This window comes from Amblyomma americanum, chromosome 4 (genome assembly GCF_052857255.1).
Source record: "Amblyomma americanum isolate KBUSLIRL-KWMA chromosome 4, ASM5285725v1, whole genome shotgun sequence".
Classification (NCBI taxonomy): Eukaryota; Metazoa; Arthropoda; class Arachnida; order Ixodida; family Ixodidae; genus Amblyomma; species Amblyomma americanum.
In genome coordinates this window covers 195064294-195081897 of record NC_135500.1, presented here as the reverse complement: position 1 = coordinate 195081897, position 17604 = coordinate 195064294, and the positions used below count along the sequence as shown (strand labels likewise).

The 17604-nt window shown below is 46.5% G+C and overlaps 1 protein-coding gene across 2 annotated transcripts in view; it reads right to left on the bottom strand.

Moving 5' to 3' along the window:
• tweek (transmembrane protein KIAA1109 homolog tweek) overlaps positions 1-17604 on the bottom strand; it is a 90205-nt gene that overhangs the window by 36442 nt on the left and 36159 nt on the right. For both annotated transcript variants that reach the window (XM_077662788.1, XM_077662787.1), the window contains 12 exons: positions 16082-16324; positions 15155-15436; positions 13771-13911; positions 9930-10187; positions 9042-9313; positions 8694-8874; positions 8548-8595; positions 7962-8279; positions 5099-6021; positions 3159-3370; positions 2830-2957; positions 586-933 (listed from right to left, as the gene is read on the bottom strand). In XM_077662788.1, coding sequence (XP_077518914.1) covers positions 586-933; positions 2830-2957; positions 3159-3370; positions 5099-6021; positions 7962-8279; positions 8548-8595; positions 8694-8874; positions 9042-9313; positions 9930-10187; positions 13771-13911; positions 15155-15436; positions 16082-16324 — 3354 coding nt within the window. The remainder of the gene's footprint in view (positions 1-585; positions 934-2829; positions 2958-3158; positions 3371-5098; positions 6022-7961; positions 8280-8547; positions 8596-8693; positions 8875-9041; positions 9314-9929; positions 10188-13770; positions 13912-15154; positions 15437-16081; positions 16325-17604) is intronic.

Genomic DNA, 17604 nt, shown 5'->3' with positions numbered 1-17604 from the left:
TGCAAAACTACATTTACTGCAAAAGCCAGCTGCAGAAGCCTGGTGCTAAGCCTACTTGGCCAGAATTGAAATTAAACCTACTGCTCCTCTCTTTCCAGTTCCTTGCATCTTGCTTGCACGAGGACGTCGCAAGGAACACATAGCGAAAACTCGCTGTAAAGAAATGGGGAATAACAATCGATAGTGTTATGGAAATTGCACTGTAATGCATACTGAAATCTATGGAATTCCAAATGCCTATGGACACGGGGATAAAAAACAGCTGCAGATAAAAGACTGACACCTGAATACAGCCTAGTGAAATTCATGTCCAGTTGTAGCACTAAAGTGGCGCCAAGAACAACACATATACTGATTCGCATGGTAAAAGCTAGAAGCGAGAGGCAGTCTGCCGAAAGAAATGACACCAGCTTCCTTGATGCTAAACCGAATTCATAGAAGATTAAATTAGGCTTCAAAGCTGCATCCTGTCCTGTCCCAGCACCATCAAAGATCACATACTCATATTCTAAATTAGCAGCCCCAAAACCATGCCAGCGTACCAACCCTTACTTCAAAGCTAAATTCCATGCTACTTCATCTTACCAGAGTGGTTTCCTCAACAGGCGGCCGCTGTGTTGTACGTCCCGGGGCACTGCGGCGCAGTTCCTGCAGGGTTGTGGACAGCTGCTTACTCGAACGGGTCACCATGCTGTGGAGCACGACAGGGTGCTGGGGTATGTCAATGTGCACTGCCCCCACTGATATCAGGGCAGCGTGTCGCGCTGTAGGGCCCCAGCCCCGGCTCGAAGCCAGTGCCTGTGATGTGCCCACGGCCATGGTGACAACCATTTGGTGGTTGGGCGGCTGGCCCTCCAACAGGACCACGCTGGCTGGCCCAAGGCGACCCGTGGCGGACGACTCACTCTGGTGACCTCCATCACGAAGTGTCTCCTGTCATAGAACAGATATGGATGCAAGCTTAGGTTTCAAGGGAGCCACCAAATAAGCTGCCTATATCTCTATGCCTTCTTTTTTGAGGTGATGGTGCCTGTAGTCTTTAAAAGTACTGCAATGCAGTAAAGCCTGAATATAACGGAAAGTTGGCAATTTTTCGTTACATATGCAGGAGAGCATATATGTGGTCACATGCTGCCTCTTTCCATGTCTCCCCACTCTCGGCCTGCCTGCCCACCGTTGCCCTAGGAAACAGACTCTTCGCCTCATGTTGCCAGAGCTATTCACCACCTTCCTTCCCGACACTCGACAGCTATCGGTGCTGCAATAACGCAAGCAACCAAGTGGTGGCAATGGGTGTGTACTGCTCATCCCGTACCTTTGTTCTCTACATCCTATTGTTTGCTTTTGAGACAGTGCCACATGATGTAACCTCATGAAAGCTACAGCTGTGGAGACTGCTGCGCTCACCATGTAGATGCGCTGACGACACTAGAGTACATTACGTTGTGTCAACTGCAGTCGCACGTGGCGATCATAGTTGTTGCTCTCGTGTCAGTTCATATGTTATCATCAAGAAAATTTTGCGTGGTTCGGCACCATATTTGAAGTAACAGCGTTAGCTATCGCTAATATATGGTCGGCGTAGTGAGTTCATTATATCGTGGTCAACTGCTGAAGCATCTCCGTTATATGAAGTTTACAAATACGCCTGCTTCAATGGAGGTGGAAATGGGGAATTTAAAACACTTAATATCGTCGAAGTCGCTATATGGAGGTTCGTTATGTCTAGGTTTAACTGCATATTACACAAATAATTTTTATTAACTGTTCTTGAGTTTTCAGTGGTATGATAGGAAGGGCTACATGTTCTACTTGAACAATGAGTTACTGTTTGTCAGGATTTGTGCTTTTTCCGCAAAATGACAAGTTAGCCCTTTAATTTGCCGTTCTTTGTTCCCACTAAATTGAAATATTTTTCCACCTAAATGGTACACCCAAGCCTTTTAAGAAAGACAGTACGTTAGTTTTCCAGTGCAAAATACCAGCAGTTGATTGCTTGCAGGGATGTCCAAAATTTCGTTAAAATTGTCATAATTGATGAAAATAGCAACATCGAAATGCCGCAAATTATCAAGTAAACAACCAAAGACTCAAGGAAATAATTCCTACTTAAAGGTGCACATTACACTTGACATTGTAATAAAAAATTATATTATACAACTGGTGGCAAAATATGCTCGTTCAAAAATGGCGGGCGATGTGCTGTGGCGGTGCTTACTGTTTTGCGAATTATTTACTGCATTCTCACAACATAATAAAAAAGAACAGCTAATTTGTGAGATGAAGGATGTGAATATCACCTCAAACAAAGAAATCACTGCTGAATGCAGCCCACACTCAGAAAAGGCTGAGAGTTGCCTTGTGCAAAATTGTGTACACAGCATGCCAAAGGGTTAATCTTCAGCCTGTCATACTTCTTGCATGTAAAAGTTCTTGGCAATAGCTGCACATAGTAATTTCTCTTTGGTATTGAACAGCGTTGCCTTTGCCATAACATGTAGCCAAAAATTCCACATTCACATGCTAGCCAAGGAGAACTGCATACAGATGGGCATGTGTGTGACCACAGTTACGGAGGCACACTACAACTGTCACTATTCTTTTTTGACCCCCCACTGTACAAGTTAAACATGGGAGGTTTTTTGCTTGGTTTCTGTTGTGCCCTTCAGTAGACATCATGATAAAAGGCTCTACTATATTCCTCACACTGAAAACTAACTCAAATCAGCAAATGCTACATGCTATGACACTGTCCCTCTTTGCTCCTGCTCATGTGAATAAGTATAGTATGCAAAGGTTTCAGCTGTGCTCTATGTGCACGTCACTTACCTTGTGTGTACCACTAGCTTGCAGTCCAGACAGCTCAGCCTCAAGTCTCAGCCCACTGAGCATGGCCAGGAGCCGTATCCTTTTCACATGACCCATGGCAAACACTGCCAGTGACACACGTTCAGAAGCTGGAAGGAAGGAAGTTAAGGTTATGTGCCAGGGGTAGCATCGCACTATATGGACAACCCACAAAAAAAAAAAAATGCAATGGTGCAAACCCAGTACACAAAAGGAAAGGGAGATATATTTGAACAAGGCTATTCATGCTTAAGAACATCAGCTGCAGCTGATAACACCAGCAGATCAACCAAAGTCAATTTAGCACTTGCCAGTGGCTGCTGGACGAGGCATTTCTCTATGACTGGGGCGTTCTTGCTGCTGGTGCTGGTGTTGCTGGCGCTGGTGGTGGTGTTGCTGCTGCCTGCCCTGAGCATCTCCATTCTCCATGTCTACACGGTGCTCATGAAGGTGCTCATACTTGCCATTACCTCTGTAGCCTTCAGAGACATCGAGCTTGTGTTCTCCAACTGATATCGTAAACCTGCGTGTAAGTAGAGGAACATGCCAGTAAAAATACAATAAGTCAGCAGATGTCCACTGACTGTGTGTAAGCAAAAATACCAAGACAGAGGTGTGAAGATGGAAATATTAACTGCAGTAAGACACTATACAACCCTGTTAACCACATAGGTAAACAACTAAGCACATAGTGCTGGGGAATTCAGCACCAAGCATGATTAAAGAATAAAGACAGGCTAGTTGGTGCTTTTGGTTTTAGCGCTTGTACCGCCGGTATCTTTTTGCTGTCCCTTGTGTTCTTTAGCGCTAGTAACCATACTTCAGTCAGAACCAAGCGAAACACTGCACACAGAAGGAAAAAGACACAGGACATGGACTGACCTGCCTGTGCATGTTCCACACCTTTTCCACGCATGCACACAATTAGACTCGAAATTAATTTTGGCAGCTTAGGTTTTGCGTACAAACCTGAGCAAAACCCAGCGATCCTAAAAATGACTAGTAGTAAAACTATTTCTGCCCCAATATACAAAGGTTAAATTTGAAAGGTGAAAGGGGTAATCCCATCCATCAATCACCATGTGTCACGGCCTACCACCCCCCCCCCCCTCCCCACCCCCCTCGCTGCTCCACTCTCCTGATCCTATCCTGGCATGTCACAGTGCGACATGCCATACCCCCTCTCCACCACTCCTCCCCTCCCACCCTCTTTTGATCTTTCCTCTCCCACTTTCCCTCTCTCTTCCCCTCTCCATGAAAGTGGAGAGGAATTTCTCTCCCTCCACTTTGTACCCTGCCAGCCCAGGCTTCAGAGGGACTGATAGACAGATTTTAATGCTAAAGCATTATATGGCTCATCAGTCAGAGAATCCGGCGATCTGTCTAAGAGGAACGGACCAAAAACCCACGTGACCTCATGACGCCATCAGCAGTGCCTACGTCATTAGGAAAGAAAGAAAAATGAAATTTCTTATATAAAATTTCTTCCAAAGTGAGTTTCGAACCCAGGCTGGAGCGAACAGATCAGCTTCACTGACCACTTCATTAGAGCACTACGCCATCACCACTGCACAACACCCCACGCACTAAACTGCCAGTCTTGCGCTGGGTTTGGATATCATTGTCTTCATCAACTTTTATTCGGGTGGCGCTAACATATCAGCTTCGATGGCCACTGCATTAGAGTAGTATGCCATCAGTGCAGAAAAACAGTGCATGCACTAAACTGCCAGTCTCTTGTGCTGGGTTCCATCAGTTCAAACTCATGCATGCCATATAAAGGCAATGGAACCGGTTCTAACCAGAGTTTTGGCGAGGAAATTGCAAGAATATTAGACACTAATCATAGACACCACAGCAGGAAACCTAAACATTATAGCAGTATTTTATTCTTTAAAAATGCGGTTAAGAAGACCCCAAGTTTTTTCTCGCGTTGTGTCATGGCCTCGCTGCCACAGCATAATTCCTCGCATCAAGCCTTGAAGATTGAAAGCCTTTGAACAAGCCTTATATAACACCACTGCAAGCATAAAATGGACTGAACAAAGTACCGGTTTGCCTGGCATGGCAAGCCAGAGATTTGGCTCACAGAAATTTGTGTTTGCTTGTATATGAAGAAAGCCAAGCTGTCATTAGCACAAAAGAACTAGTTATACATTATATAAGGCTTCAAATAAAATTCACACATTTTCATAACTGGTTGGCACTATAATTCTGACAGCACTAAGGTAAAAGCATAACTGATGCTTACCGATCAGCTAAGGCCTGAGAAGGTGGCATGGTTTCATACAGGTCCAGTAGGAAACACATGGTCTTCCAGCAGCGGGGCGTGGCTGTACCTTCGCCTCCTGCCTCAGGTGGCCGTGCGACAGCCACAGATTCCTGGCTACCGCCAAGACCTGGCTGCTGCACAACCGCCGAGTCAGCCCGAGGTCTGCGGCATTGCAGCTCCAGCCGCGTCTCCTTCACATTCTCGTACATGCTCGAGAACTGATGCAACAGACGCAGTAGCGGCATGTTCACCTGCTGAGCCACATACTGCATGTCCACTGCAATGTGAGCACATGTGCCAGGACTCCCTGGATGCCGCATGTCAAGCTCCAAGGTTAGCCGGTCACACACAAGAGCGGGCGTGTCTGTGCTTGTGTCCACAAAGAGCCTCTGGCCCGGCTTGGATCGTCTCCTCTGTGGCTGGTCAGGACTCTCAGACTCTACAAGGTCGACCCGAAGGAGCTCTGTGAGGGCCGAAAGTGCAAGCCGTGGCCCCGGTGTTTGCAACCCCAGGGCACATGCCCCCAGTGCTTCAAGGAGGGGCTCAAAGACAGTCTGAGCGTCAGGGATTCCCCCAGTGGGCACCCCTGAGTCACGAGGCGCGCTGCGGCTTGACGGTGAGTCCATGGGAGATGAAGGGCCCCTCTGGCGAGCCATCCAGTTGTACAGGTCTTCGTCGTCATTGGCTGGGTCCAGAGATGAGCGCAGAATGGGTTCCACGCTAGAGAAGCTCCATGTGGCCAAACTGTGCCGGGAGCCCCGCAGGCGGCCGCTGTTGGCCACCATGCAGGAGATGCCATGCTCCAGCGTTTTGCCAAGGTACAGCATGCCACCGTAATGCAGCGGGGAGTCCAGAGGAGCACCCAGAAGCGGGAAAGCTCCTGGTCGGCTGGCCTTGGCTTCCTGAAAATAAAGACAAAGAGCAGCTTGCATTAAATGGCCCGATGCCCAGCACATATGTTGCACAGGATGAGATTTTGCCTCCTCAAAATATATTCCACTTTTCCATGTGGCAATAGCAAGTTTACGGACATAATCAACAATATAAAAGCACGCAATTATTGACACAATAATACTTATAGCTGCCTAGCATACTGTAGCAGCCTAATAAAATTCACACTATGAGCTGTACTCTCTACCAACAAAGACTATATTCCTACTCTAATACCAGATCAGACTAATAAACTACATTTGGAACATATTCCACAATGTAATGTATTATGGAGTATTAACTCTTCAAAGCCACTCAGGCTATGAGGGACACTGTTGTGGGGGCTCCAAATTAATTTAGACCGCCTGGGGTTCTTTAATGTGCACCGACATTACACAGTACACAGACATTTTTGTTAGGGATGTGCGAAATAGTGTTGTTTTTTTTTGGTTTGAAGTAAAAAGGCATTTTCTTTGAATAATTTCAAAGTGAATATTTTGAACAGTTCTGGTACACTAAAAAGGGCTGAATGGCACAATAAGCATTTTAAAAACCACATATTTTTCTAACACAAAAGGTATTACATGAAAAAAAGAAAAAGAAACGCAGAGTGCATTGAAGCTTTGTCAAACACATTGAAGCTGTTGACTTACTGCAAAGATGGCCATCAGAAATTGAGGGAGCCGACCTATTAGCGGTGGCGACGTATTTGTGAGGTGTGAGACTTATTGTATTTGTGGGACCTCCAACCACCGCTCTTGACTGCAACTGTGCCGTTGCACAGCTGTTGCTTTTCAGTGGTGACTCCATTGTCACTTGCTAAGCGTACAGACCTTCCAATCGACCCAGCGCGACCCACGTCAGGGGTTCACAAAGGGGCACCCATCTCCACATGTCTCATAATGGCATCCTCCCCTGCACTCTTTGCTGCACTTACAATTTCACGCAGAGAAGAGCATCTGCAGTAGCTGCTGTCAGCTCAGATTTGTCCCATGGAAGTCAAGGAAGCCGTGCATCCTCTAATCGATGCACATCCCCGTGCCGGTTCCAGCGCGTGCACACACCGGTTAATGAGGGCAGACACCTTAAAGGTGCAAATCTGGCTGCCGTGCTTGCGCCTCCTCGTGTCTACTGCCACATGCATGCGCATACCAGCTCCGGCACACAGGCGGGTGCACAGGCACGCAGTGCGCATGCCTAGGAAGTGTCCATGGAGTCGAGGCTTTGGCTTCGTGCACGCCACGGTGCCATTCCGGAGGAGGTATGCTGAACTGGAACCACACGAAGTAAGCATTCCAGAAGCGTTATATGCTTGAGACAAATATTTTGAGATTTCGAATATTAAACATCCTGATAGAATCAAATATCAAACACCTTACTCTTCAACCGAATATTAGAAATCATCGAATATTTGCACACCTCTAGTTCTTGTATTTTGCCTCCATCGAAACATGCCCCTATGGCTTAAAGTAGGGTGCAAGTTGCCTTCTCAAAATCCCATCACTTGTTTTCACATGTTGCTCTACTGAGTAAAGCATCATACAGTTGCATTTCTTGTCTCTATGGGTGCAGGCTTGCCTGTAAGCAAAAGCCTTTGCCACAGTAAGTAGTCAGCAGACACTCCGGGAACAGCACTACCCATTGCATCACTCTATGCGGTAAAATCATGTCCCATTTCAGGAATTAAATTCAGTACAAGGCAGGGGTCAGCAGACTTTGTCCAGCAGACCTTTCCAGTTCTGAGCAGTAGTTCAGGGTGACTGCAACTTGATTCAGAACAGAGGCATCATGTCCAGCTAAAATAATGGCTGCTTCCCAAGAAACTAGGGATACTTGTATAATGTCGGTCACTGTCACAGGAAATCACCCATCGATTTGCCATTGCTTGCCAACACAAGTGCAGACAACCCACCCTGGCAGCCTGGGTGACACCAGCGTCCTCAGCGAGCAGACAGGCAGTCTCATCGGGTTGCTGGGGCTCATCGTCTTCGCGCAGGGGCACGCGCAGCAGTGGTGCTGGCTCCGGCCGGATGCACTTGCGCAGCCGGCTGTTCTGTTCCACCAGGAGTGGCATGTACAGCAGGTGCTTCCACTGGCGGCTCAGTGCTAGCAGGCCCCGTCGAAGGGTGCCCAGCGGGGGCACATTCTGAGCTCCAAGGCTCTCCTCTGGTGCTGGGGCATCAGGCAAGAAGCGGCACAACGCTGACAGCAGCTGGCACGACGGCTCCTCCTACAGGTATTGCCCAAGAGAACACAGTGACATAGCTGCACGCACATGCCAACACAGATGGGAGCAGTAAAGTGGCCTGCACAATCTGTAAACAAACAAATATTTTTTTGTGATAAATAGCTAGACAAATATGTAAGTGAACTGGGAATTTTTTTTACTTCCCTAGCTCCCAGTACTGAAGTAATGGTGCCAGGGTCTGACACCAAAACAATAGCAATAGTGTAGAGGCAGCACTCCAGAACCCACAAACCTGCACAAACAAGCTCACCTGAAGAGCTCTGGCCAGGGGCGTCAACTTTCCATAAAGCTGCTTGCCCTATAAAGCAGGAACAATAAGAACAGGGTGTGATGCCCCAGGCTTCTAATCGCCACTCACTACACTTCAACCCGCAATCGACAAATCGCCATGCTTACCCTGGGTGGCAAATGTCCGCCTTGTGCATCCATTGCCTCAGCCATGAGCCAGGCAAGCACAGCACAGAGACGCTGCTGTTCTGTCTGCTGAGCTTTGCGCAAAGCTACTAGAAGGCGGTCACATGGCTTGAGCCAGGCATTTATAGATGGTGTCATTGTGCTTAACAGATGCCAGTCCAACCTGTAAGAAGACATACCACTGCTCATTTTCCTCATGCAAGCCCCAATACAGAAATACCTCAAGCAGTCAACACCTGGATACCGAATGTACACTTCAGAAGGGCCCTGCCTCCAAGGCCAGAGGCCATCACGTGCAGCCAGTGCCATAGGTGACAGCAGCAAGAATACCTCGTGAAGTCAGTGCGGTGCGTGTTGGTGGTGCGTGGAGGGGCAGCAAAATTGAACCAGACTGTCTTGATCTCAAGCAGAAGCAGTGCGTCACAAGATGGCTCCCCTTCGGAGTGGAAGGAGAGGCCAGACTCTTCGGGGTTGCTGCGTGGCCCTCCCTGGCCCACAAGCCTCAGGCTCGCTCCCTCGAGGCCACATTCAGTCATGATGAAGCCCATCTTCTCGTCCTCACGAACCTTCTCCCAATCAGGGCACTCAAAGGTGAAGCAGACCTAGAGGGGAATAAAAACAGCACGAATCATTTTCTACTCTGTGAACAAAGAGAAAAATAGAAATAGACAATGTAATACCAGCACAGCAATTTGTTAGCAAGCTGTTCAGAAAAACCAGGGCCAACAAACTACAATTATAGAGGCTATGTGCTCATATCTGTGAGGGAAGCTACAGACCTCAGTCAAGAAAGTGGGAGTAGTGTTTTTAAAGCTTCTGTTAGCTTCTCTGATGTAGCATACAAATAATAGTGTCTTCAAGACCATCGAACACATTATGAGAGAAAAATGGCAAAATATTCTGGTAAAAAAAAACAACAACGATATCGCATAACTATCAACACAGAAATATTTATATATGTGTGACATAGAACATGCTTGTTTAAAGCCTTATGTTTCATGGCTAACCATGCCCCATGTGCATGGCTTCAAAGTGCATAAGACAATCTACTTCTCCAAACCTTGACATCGTCAGAAAACACTTATACCTCCCTTGAACTGCATTTGTTTATCACTTAATCCACTAAAAAAAATACCATATATTAAACCTGTGCATCCAAAGGACAACTGATCTGCCGCAGAGGTCAGCTAAGCGGGTGGGTGGGTCCTTCACACTCACCTTGCTGTGGTGCGGTGCTACGCAGGTGACTGTGGCCTCCTTGAGCAAGGAGGAGCTGCAGTTGCGTAGCCGCCTGAGCTGAGCATGAGCTGCACCCAGGCTGATGGTGGCCACACCTTGGTGATGGCCTGGCAAACTCGTCTCAAACAGCAGCGGCTTCTCGGGCCGTCGGCCCAGAGGAGGGCTCTGCTCCTGGGCGTCAGGGAGCACTTGCACGCACCGCTGTGCCTGCTGGCTCTGCAGCATCTGCACTTGCACCTGCAAGTGCATCATGATGCCTCCCCGATTACCACACGTCACAGGTGCAGCTGACAAACATACAGCTTGACACGATCTGAGAGAGATCACTTTTAGGCTTAACCTAATTGGAATAACATGCTTTAATGCTGCTTATATTTGCAAGAAGCCAGTATGAAATACATGACTCGGATAGGTGAGTGACCACCACACTAGGAAAAATTTATTAGTCTTGTTCAGCCAAAAAGACAGCAACAACCATTACATCGTAGTGAATTATCTGAACTTTGAACTACACAATGTATTCAGTTCTGCAGCAAATCAAATGTTCCTTTAGTTTACACGAAGCATCTCGTGGTGGTGGTCAATACACAATCTCAGAGGTAGGCTTTGTACAATTTTTCAGCATTGACACACTGTTTAACTCCTCTGTCCAGAAACTGCACACTTTGACAATCAAACATTTTCATCCAGATTACAGTAAAACCTCAATATCTCTAACCAAGTTAATATGAAATCACGGATAATTCTTATCCATAGACCCGTAACTTATAATATAAATTTGACTGGATGATTTGGACAGCTGGCTGCACCAACCCCACTTAATTTGAAGATCTGGGGTGCTATGTGGCAATGTTCATTCCCAATTTTGCTGCAAAACAGTTAAGCAACAGCCCCTCTCAAAGCTGTGAGGCAGTGCTGCACAGAAATGTCGGTGCTTGATATGCAAAGTTTTCTACTCCTAGTAGTCCCAGTACAAAAGCCAGCCTGTGGTAAGGCTCGCAAAGTAACATACTATCATGTTCAATATGAGCTGCAACGTAGGAGCTGTGGCCGGAGGTCAGTTCTTGAAGCATTGCCAGCAAATTTGTGCACTGACTCATTGATGCAAAGAATAATATGCACTCGATGCAACTTTAGGTGCTCTGTGTAAGGATGCATTATTTTGCTATAAAGCGGAATCCTCAGCAGGTTCACTCCGGATGTGCTGCAAGTCATATTGAGCACAATACATAGTATTTAAGTGCTCTTGACGCTGCATCAAGGCACAGCCGGTCTGGAGGCAGCGGTGTGCAAACCTCCCCCCCACAAGAATCAGTGCATGTCCTACGACGGGCTGACTACACACACAATTCCTTGAGTGGTGCTCTGTGGTTACAAGGTTAGGTTACCAGCATCTCTGACTGCATCTCTGAGTACAGTCACATATTAGTCGGCCGGCCTTTGTTGAGAAAAACAACCATCCAAATAGGGCGGTTGACATATGCAAGAAGCCGACCTAAATGCGGAGGTCTTGGGTAGTCTTGGATGAGCAGCGGGTATTATATGCATTGTGCAAGTGCCCATTCCCGGCAGGACGCATGGGCCCCATGCGTCAGAACAGGTTGTTAATTCATACGCAAATTAGTTCCGCTCAAAAAAATTCGAATTAACATACGTCTATCTGACTCATTCGTACTGGCAGACACTTCCTCAAACGAGCAGTATGTAGTGCAACCGCACACATCAGATTACTTCCAAGTCTCCGGGGCGTGCGTCTCATTGGAATCCAAAACTAACAGTTAGCACTTCGGTTTGCCGCTATGCAGTCGGGCCACACCCGGCTATGAAAGGCAGGGTGGAGTGCCGTTTTTTTTGCTTTTGACCTCCATTGGCTTCAGACTGCTGTCCTTGTGATCGCATCATTATGCGTTTATTAAATGATGGACGGAAAAGCAAGCAAAGATGACACCTTTGTGCCATTTTCCTGACACTGAACCCAATTTCCGGATAACTTACTCAGATATTGTAGCTCTGCCAATGTCAGATTAATGAAAGTCTGCAGAATCCGGTTGCGGCCGAATATTCGAGAACGTGTGAATACTAGAGAATTTTCTAATATCCATTCCTCAAAACGAATATGAACCGAATAACAAACATATTCGATTCGTATTCGAATTTCAAATATTCCCACACTCCCAAGTTAAACAAAAAGAAAAAAGAAAAACCATGCAATCAAAATTTTACACATGCAGAACAGTACTGATAGAGTAACAGACCTGACAATTGTATAATTATTGCTACAATGCTAACAATTAGGGGTGCGCGAATATTCGAAATTTCGAATACGAATCGAATATGTTTCATATTCGGTTCATATTCGTATTCGAGAAATGACATTCGTGAATTTCCGAATATTCGAAAATTCCCGAATACTCGGCAGCGATTGTATACCGCGCCGACTTTCATAAATTTGATTGTGGCAAAAGCGCAATATCTGGACAAATTATCTGAATATAGAGTTTAAAGTTCCAGGGAAAACAATATAAAGGCTTTGTTCTCTTTCTTCTCCATCGTTTATCGCGTGGACCGATCGCATTCCGATTCTGCTAGGCTTGATCTTGTGCGAATTCCACAAGTGGGCTTTCCCACATACCACACGTTCTGCGAACAAGATGGGGGACGATCCGCTTCTAACAATTGCAACGCGAAAGCGCGTTTATTTTTTTATCCTTACGTCATATGTTATCTAATTAATGCCCACACCCATGGAATTCGTTCTGTCACCTTAACTCTCTGAGCGTGACCACCGCTATCTTGTTTTGGTCAACTACGCTATGCGGGAAAGCCTACTTGCGGAATTTCGCGTGAGGCTTCCGAAGGGGTGAGTCGAGGTGTTACAACAGGGCAAGCGATCCTGTAAAAATCCCGCCTGTTGCATGGTGCTCTGTAACCCATGCACCTCTTTAGTAGGCGTAACGGCAGGCGTGACAACGTTTGGAGGGCCCCTGTCACAAGGTCAAAAAAATAACCTGGCCGCGTAGTTTTGGTTTCTCAGCTTCGCCACTCTCCCGTGGCAATGGCAACTGTCGGCCCGCGCATTCGCCAGTAGTCCCATCTCAGCTCCGTGCTGCTTTCAGACGCTGACTGACGCGTCGCTGGTCATTTTTTTTTTCTTTTTAGAAGCAGTCTCGCCATTCCGACGTCAATGTGCGTTTCCACCTCGCTTACATTCGCGATGTGCTCCAGCACGCCGAAACTCGATGCTCATCACGGGATTACAGGTGTTTACACAATAGAGCCGCCTCATAAGACTACCGCATTTTCGGTATTTTTTTTGTTTGTTGCTGCAAGGCATTTTATAAATCGACCTTCGAATAACCCGCAATTTCTGTCATTTCTTTAAACTCCGAATTAATGAGGTTTTACTAGCCATCATATTATTTTTGTTTCCAGTCTTGTCATGTTATAGATTTCATTTTGCCTGACCACAATACAGGTTGGATACTGTTCAATTAACTAGGATAGATTTCTGCACACATCGTTTCTTTTTTTTACACAGTGCTCAGGCAGTCCAGTTTTGTTTATTTCAGTTGCAAAGTCCATACACTATTTTGAAAAAAATATGAGCAACAGTGTTTGCTCGTATCTTTTCTCAATTTATTTTTTGTGCTGACCAGATATTCGATATTCGAACCCATTTTTTTCTTCATATTCGTATTCAATTCATATAAGAAACTTTATCAATGCCTGAATGGCAACAAACAGCATGAACTGTCCTAAATGTAGCGCATACACGACTAAGCCACAAGGTAACAATATGCTGAGACCCTTGTCTTCTCACCTGATCCAGGCACAAAGCCAGAACAGACACACAGGCCAGGTCCTTGAGATTGTCCAGAGCAGAGAATGCAATCAGTTCTTCAACAACCGAACACTGCAGTGCCATGACATTCACCCGTGGAACATGAAGCCATAGTTGCACCTGGAAAATAGACAGTGGTCATATTCTCAAATTAAAACTTTTAATATTGGAGGCTGCAAAGTTGCATCCCAACTGATCAGGCCAGCCAACAAGCCAATTCAAGACATTCTCCTCCCACGATAACCCGAAAAGAAAGTTGTTATTTAAAGGAGTGTTTTGTTGGAAGAGTTGGTCAATCATGATCAACAAAAGGTACTGCACTCATACGAACAAGGATGAGAACGGTACACAACAAGTACAAAATCATGACTGATTTTTATTCGAAAGAAGATGCATCTCTTATAGCTTCAAACCACCGCGAGGGTAAATTTTACCCAGTTTTTCACTTTACCCCTGCACTGCGGCGCATGCCTGAATGCTACGCGCGATCAGCCTTTCCTGCCTTTGCTGGCAAAAATAAAAGTTTTTGCGCAGAAGCCGTGACCAGGTGGCATGCGAGCTTGCTGAGGCATTTTTCATAAGAAAGAAAGGGACTGATTGTGTAAGTGACCCATCAATCAACTTGAATAAAAAGAAGGCAAGTTTCTGGACTGCTCATAGTGAATGTACGATGGTTTGAAGCCATAAAAAATGCGTCTTCTTTCGAACAAAAATCAGTCTCGAATCTGCGTTTGTAGTGTACCTTTCTCGTCCTTTTTTGTAAGTGCGCAGTATCCTTTGTTGATAATGCTGTCATGCACAGCATTATGCATTTAATGATTGTTTCACATGATGCAAATTGATTCAGATTCAAACCTTATATATTCACATACCACTCCCTCTGTGACATGATTTTCATCAAAATTTATAAATCTCTAAATGCGCAATTCTAAGAACCTTTCATGACCTTGTATAGTATATAAAGAAAAAAAAACTGCTTCTACTTGCTGAATTCCTAGTAAGTGTAATACAGCATTCCTTGCAGGACCCTTGTGCTGTTCTAATTAAATTCAGAGCAAATTATTCCGTAAATCAAATATTTTCTTTACACCTGCATGGATAGAGCCTGGCTGTACTGCACTATAACTGAGAGACAGTGCCGTGAAAAAAGTAAAAAAGTAAAACATGCCTTTGGCTTCATTTACTCTAGCAATGTGCTCGTCTCCTACACTGTAATCCATTAGATTTGTGCAATTCAAATAGAAAACAAGAAAAATTTAAGCTTATCGCTGTAAACAGAAACAGTATCACTTCAAGTGCAATTCTGGGGAGCCAATCAAGTACACGCGCACACATTTGCTTCAAAGCATGTCACCAGCCTTGCCTGCTCAGTGTGCGTCTCGTGGTATCCTTCAGCAGGACAGGGTTGCTGCCCTTGTGGCTGGTGCCCCTGGGGTGTGCTGCCCTTGACAGCTGTCCAGCAGCGTGCCAGCAAGCGACCCAAGACAGTGGTTGGATGCAGGGCAGCCAGAGTGGGTGTCAGTGCCTCGGCAAAGCCCCGCACCCCTTCCAACAGGGGCGGTGACACCAGCAGGTGCACATCCCCTTGCAAGCGCACAACCACGGCGCTGCGCGACGATGGCTGTGGCTGCTGGGCCCACTGGTGCTGCAAGGAGTATGCACACACTTGCCGCAACTGAAAGCTGCCTTGCAAAACTGGCTTGTTGGTGCAAGTATGTGCAAGCAATACTAAATCATTGATATGGCCTCTATGAACAAGCATAGCCACACCTGCCACCTGCCATTGTTACATCTGCCACTAGTGACTTCTATGCTCCTATTAAAGCCTATGCTCCTATTAAAGCTGCAGGAGCATTTCTTGGCAGCTTAAAACTTCTAACCTACCGATCTTATAATCCCATCACCTAACAGTACAGTGTAACAACTCGGAAACTTCTTTCGTGCAACTCTTACTCCTGTGGGTAAGGCCGAGATCTGGGCGAGTTGGTAAGCATTCATGGTGGGTGAACAGCGCAACAGCAACGCTTGTCTTGCCTTTTGTCCCGCCTTTGTTGCGCTGTTCACCCACCATGAGTGTCTTACTGCTGTGGGGTCAATTTTAGAGCTTCACAGAGTAGCTATGTTCAGATTAGTCAAATGCACCTCTCAGCACAAAAATTACCGACAATGAATCACTTCTGCAGTTCGCATTTTTCAAATTGAAGCCACCATGGACCAAAAAGTGACTATAAGAATTGACCGCCATAGTTACTTTGCAGCCTGTCCGCTTTGGTTGGTCTTTGTTACTTACCTCAGTAGAAGCTGCGGACTTCGATGCCTGAGCACTGCCACAACCAGCGGCTCCAATGGAGGCTGCCCTCCGTGCTCGTGCTACCATGCGGACATCAGAGAAGCCACGGGTGCCCCAAGGTGTGAAGCGAGGCTTCCAGCAGGAACTGGCGTGAAGAAAGCAGGAGGCTGACGGGGGCCCACCATCCGAGGACCGTGCGACCAGGTGTGGCAGGGGCGCCACAACCTCTTCCCAGTTTGTCACCTGCACCAAAGCAGTGACCCATTTCAGCATACAAGCATGAGGAGGTGAAGAACACATCTGAAGCTGAGACTACTACAATATGAGCAGTGTGATGGTATAGTGGCCCTCATAAAACAGCACGAGGAAAATGCTTTTAGCATTAGTCCTAATATTAAGATATCAAATATATAAGGGTGACAAACCTGGCATCAACGGTGTCAACTGTCGTACTGTATTTCAGCCACAAATGAGATGAAAGTGACACCTGCACGCGAGCACCTGACATCTGATACTACATTACCGTACACTGCCGATTATAAGTCAACATCGATTACAAGTCAACCTCCTGACTCTCGTCTCCCTCTGGTAAAAAAAATCTGACTTTGAATACAGGTCGACAATGCCCCATCCTGCTGCCCTAGCTCACCAGTAAGTTTTTCAGAAGACCAAGTTGTTTGTCCATAAGACATCTTTCATTAATTGTTGTCAATTGTGGGAAAGACAGAGTCGCGGTCATTGCCATCTTGCGAGCCACTGCTGCTGCTGGCTGTCAGAAGCGGTTCCAAGATGCCACACATGGAAAACACTGCACAGACTATATCAGTTCGCAGACCATACCAGGCATCGTTGACACATTGCACTACTTCGCTCAAAGAGGCATGCTTCAGCAGTCCTGCCAGTGTCCTCAGGTTTACCTGCTGGAGCCATTCATCGTAGAACGCACCAATGCGGACATTCAATGGCATGTTCGGCACCACGTCCAGCGGCTGAAGAATAGGTGTCAATCCGCCCGGGATGATGACCACGTCCCAGCCAGCCCCTGCTGCCACTTTTTTTCACACTATCGGAGATGTGTTTGCAAAAGGAGCTCAGCGTGAGCATGCTGCAGGGCTTTAGCAATGCACCCAGATGCCTGCACCGCACAAGATGAAGTCATTCAAGGACAGTTTCATCATTAAAAGAGCCCTGTCCATTCACCCACACGGTAACCTTGGGTGCAAACTTCCTTTGTTGAGATGGTTTTTCTCTTAAACAGAAGAAAGGGTGGTAGCTGCTGCCCATCTGCCGTACAGCGCAACGTGACCATGGAACGCTTGTGTGTGTTGCCCATTGTCAGCAGGCAAACTCAGTGGCTCCTTTTCTGAACACGGTCCTCTTACTAGGCATGTCAAACAAGACCGAGTCTGGTCGGCACTGTCAATTTGACCAAGCCGGAATGAATGTTTGTCTTCAGGCTACTCAAGTAGCGCAGAAATGCACTCCGTTTTTCTTTGTATGCTTCGGGTAACCCTTGACATCCG